Source organism: Penaeus vannamei, chromosome 20 (genome assembly GCF_042767895.1).
Source record: "Penaeus vannamei isolate JL-2024 chromosome 20, ASM4276789v1, whole genome shotgun sequence".
Lineage (NCBI taxonomy): Eukaryota > Metazoa > Arthropoda > Malacostraca > Decapoda > Penaeidae > Penaeus > Penaeus vannamei.
In genome coordinates this window covers 5,922,043-5,924,542 of record NC_091568.1, presented here as the reverse complement: position 1 = coordinate 5,924,542, position 2,500 = coordinate 5,922,043, and the positions used below count along the sequence as shown (strand labels likewise).

Below are 2,500 nucleotides of genomic sequence, written 5' to 3'. Positions count from 1 at the left end.
AACCTTTACATAATATCAGCAAAGACCGCCAAGTTCCACTCCATCACGAGACAAATAATCCTGTTAGGAGATTGAGGCTGCTTCCGTAATCCATAATCCATTTACTGGCAATGTGTAAGGCTTCCCTGAGTTACTGACTGATCTTGTACGTAGAAGTGACCTAGTTCTTTCATAGCACTAAATAATATATTTTTAGGTTAATACAGACTGAAGATGCTGTAATATATATTCTAACAATAAAAGAATACATGATTCTTGGTTTCCTGAAACTCACAGGCTAAAGTTCAAATAAGTAGCCTCTGCACTTTCTTTCCTGGTTATACAAGGGCTAATCTTCTAAGCAGCAAAAATATCTAACTCTGAAGGGGGGAGTTCTGCCTAATGTATTGTTCTGAATATTGATATTGTAATTTTTTAAATATGGAAGAAAAGAAACAAAATATTACAGGAAGCCTTTGCATCAAGTTCTCATTGATGCAATATCTTAAAGAAAATATGGATATCTACCTTTAAAGGTTTAAATCAAATCATTTACTTCATGATCTTGAGTAGTTTTGACCATTATTACATATCTCTGGTGTTGTCTTTCTTGAATCACTAAAATCTTATCAAAATAGGATTCCTTTACTGATATCTTAAAAAGATGTAACAAAAATAAAATGAAATCAAAATAAAAGACAGCATGCTCGCTAAAAAAATATAAACTTAACTTGTTTGAAATACTAAAAAAAGAAAGTGCAAACATAGGCAACTGCAATGACCTACTGATCTCTTTACTTAAAGAGATAAGTAACCTTTAGTCAGTAATGCAAAAACTGTGAATATATAGAAAAAAATACAACAGTAATTAGTTATAATACTGATAAGTAGCAAAAAGATCACTGCAATTATGATGCAAAACGTCTACTTAGATCTCCTGTATGTGAGGCAGGCATTTAAAGGGAACAATGTGAAACACTGACATGCACCAACTATTACTGATTTAACTACTACCAAAATTAAACACAAACAATTACTGAATGCAAAAGATACGCAACAGCATTTCAGGCAATACTATCTGGTATAAAGGGGAGGGGAAGCTATTCTATATAAATCCTGCTTTTTATATGACATAATATCTTTCTCTTTTAAATCAAAAGGTTCTACTTACCTATACACAATTGTTTATTTGCTATTCTACATCTTAGTGTACATCACATATTACCAATTATGTGATCTGCAATACTTTACTCCTTTTCAGGTTTTAGTTTTCTGTTATCCTATATATGCAAATGTAATTTCCCTTGCTTCTTAAACTGATGTTTCATAAATTTCTGAACAATTAGACATTGAACAAAATGTTATAACATTTTCTTTTATATGTTTTTCCAAATACATTTCTTTTTTACTTGTTTTCAATTTCAAATTACTGATCTTATTGTTATATCTACTATAACATCTATTCAATGATTATAACATTCTCTGAATATAATAATTTTTCTTTTGTAAGTCATTAACATTGTCACTTGTACCATTTGCACTTGCAGTCCTGATTTTCCATAAAATACCCTAACTTCTCGGGATGTTTGCAATGACAATACCCAACGATCCTAAAAGACTATCAATCAGATCCTTGTTACATCCTAGCCACTAGGGAGCTTCAAACTTATTCATTATAAGATAGCTGAAAATAAAAATTTTCAATGCAGCCACTGGTACAAAGCAATGGCGTGAGTTGATATGAAAGCCAAGGTGAGTTTCAAAGCTTCACACCACACAATTGTCCAGCTAATATTTCTTGCCATTGATGATCTTTGAGGATTGCTTTCTTTGACAAATTTGAAATGAACTGACCCAGGGAAATAAACATATATCAACATAAAGATTAGGAGGAGGTAGCTAATCTGAAGGATGTAGGGGATTCTACACTGGAATGAAATGAGAAGGGAGGATTAAGAAATCTTTTGAAAATGGAACAAGTAAAAAAAATGAAACAAGAAAATCTAATTTCAAGAAATGCCATTGGAAATACAATCCTCAAAAAAAATAGTCCTGCGAGTGCAGAGAAATATTAAGCTGGAGACAAGCAATTCTACCTGGGGTGGGAGTGATGCTTGTAGTTGTGGTAGTACTGGTGATGGTGGCAGAGAGATTGGTTGGCTGGTGGCTATGTTCCACTACAACCTGTGAGGTGGGTTCGGCCTGACCCTCACGACGCTTTGCCACAACTGTAGTCTCTCTCACCTCTTCTTGTGCCACTATGGTGATCAATGAATGAGTGCCACATTGAGCCAACAAGAGTTCAACAACAAATACACATCTACTTCCCAGATATGGTGAAGGCCTCAAGATAAGACAAGTAAAAACACAAAGCAGTAAATCAATTTTCCACACTAAGGACCTTTACCAACAAAGATGAAAATATAAATCCCTATCCATCAATAATAATTCCTTGAATGTAGTTTCTTAAAGAGAAGTTGAGAATGAAACTATAAAACATTTTTCAGATCATAATATTCTG

General features: G+C 33.3%; 1 protein-coding gene across 50 annotated transcripts in view; it reads right to left on the bottom strand.

Annotated features, from left to right (window-relative positions):
* The window catches only part of LOC113811463 (ankyrin-2), a gene marked incomplete in the record, with an annotated part of 172,420 nt that overhangs the window by 44,019 nt on the left and 125,901 nt on the right, over positions 1-2,500 (bottom strand). For 45 of the 50 annotated variants that reach the window (XM_070134798.1, XM_070134823.1, XM_070134840.1 and 42 more), the window contains 1 exon segment: positions 2,076-2,237. In XM_070134798.1, the coding sequence (XP_069990899.1) occupies positions 2,076-2,237 (162 nt within the window). 50 annotated transcript variants of the gene reach the window in all.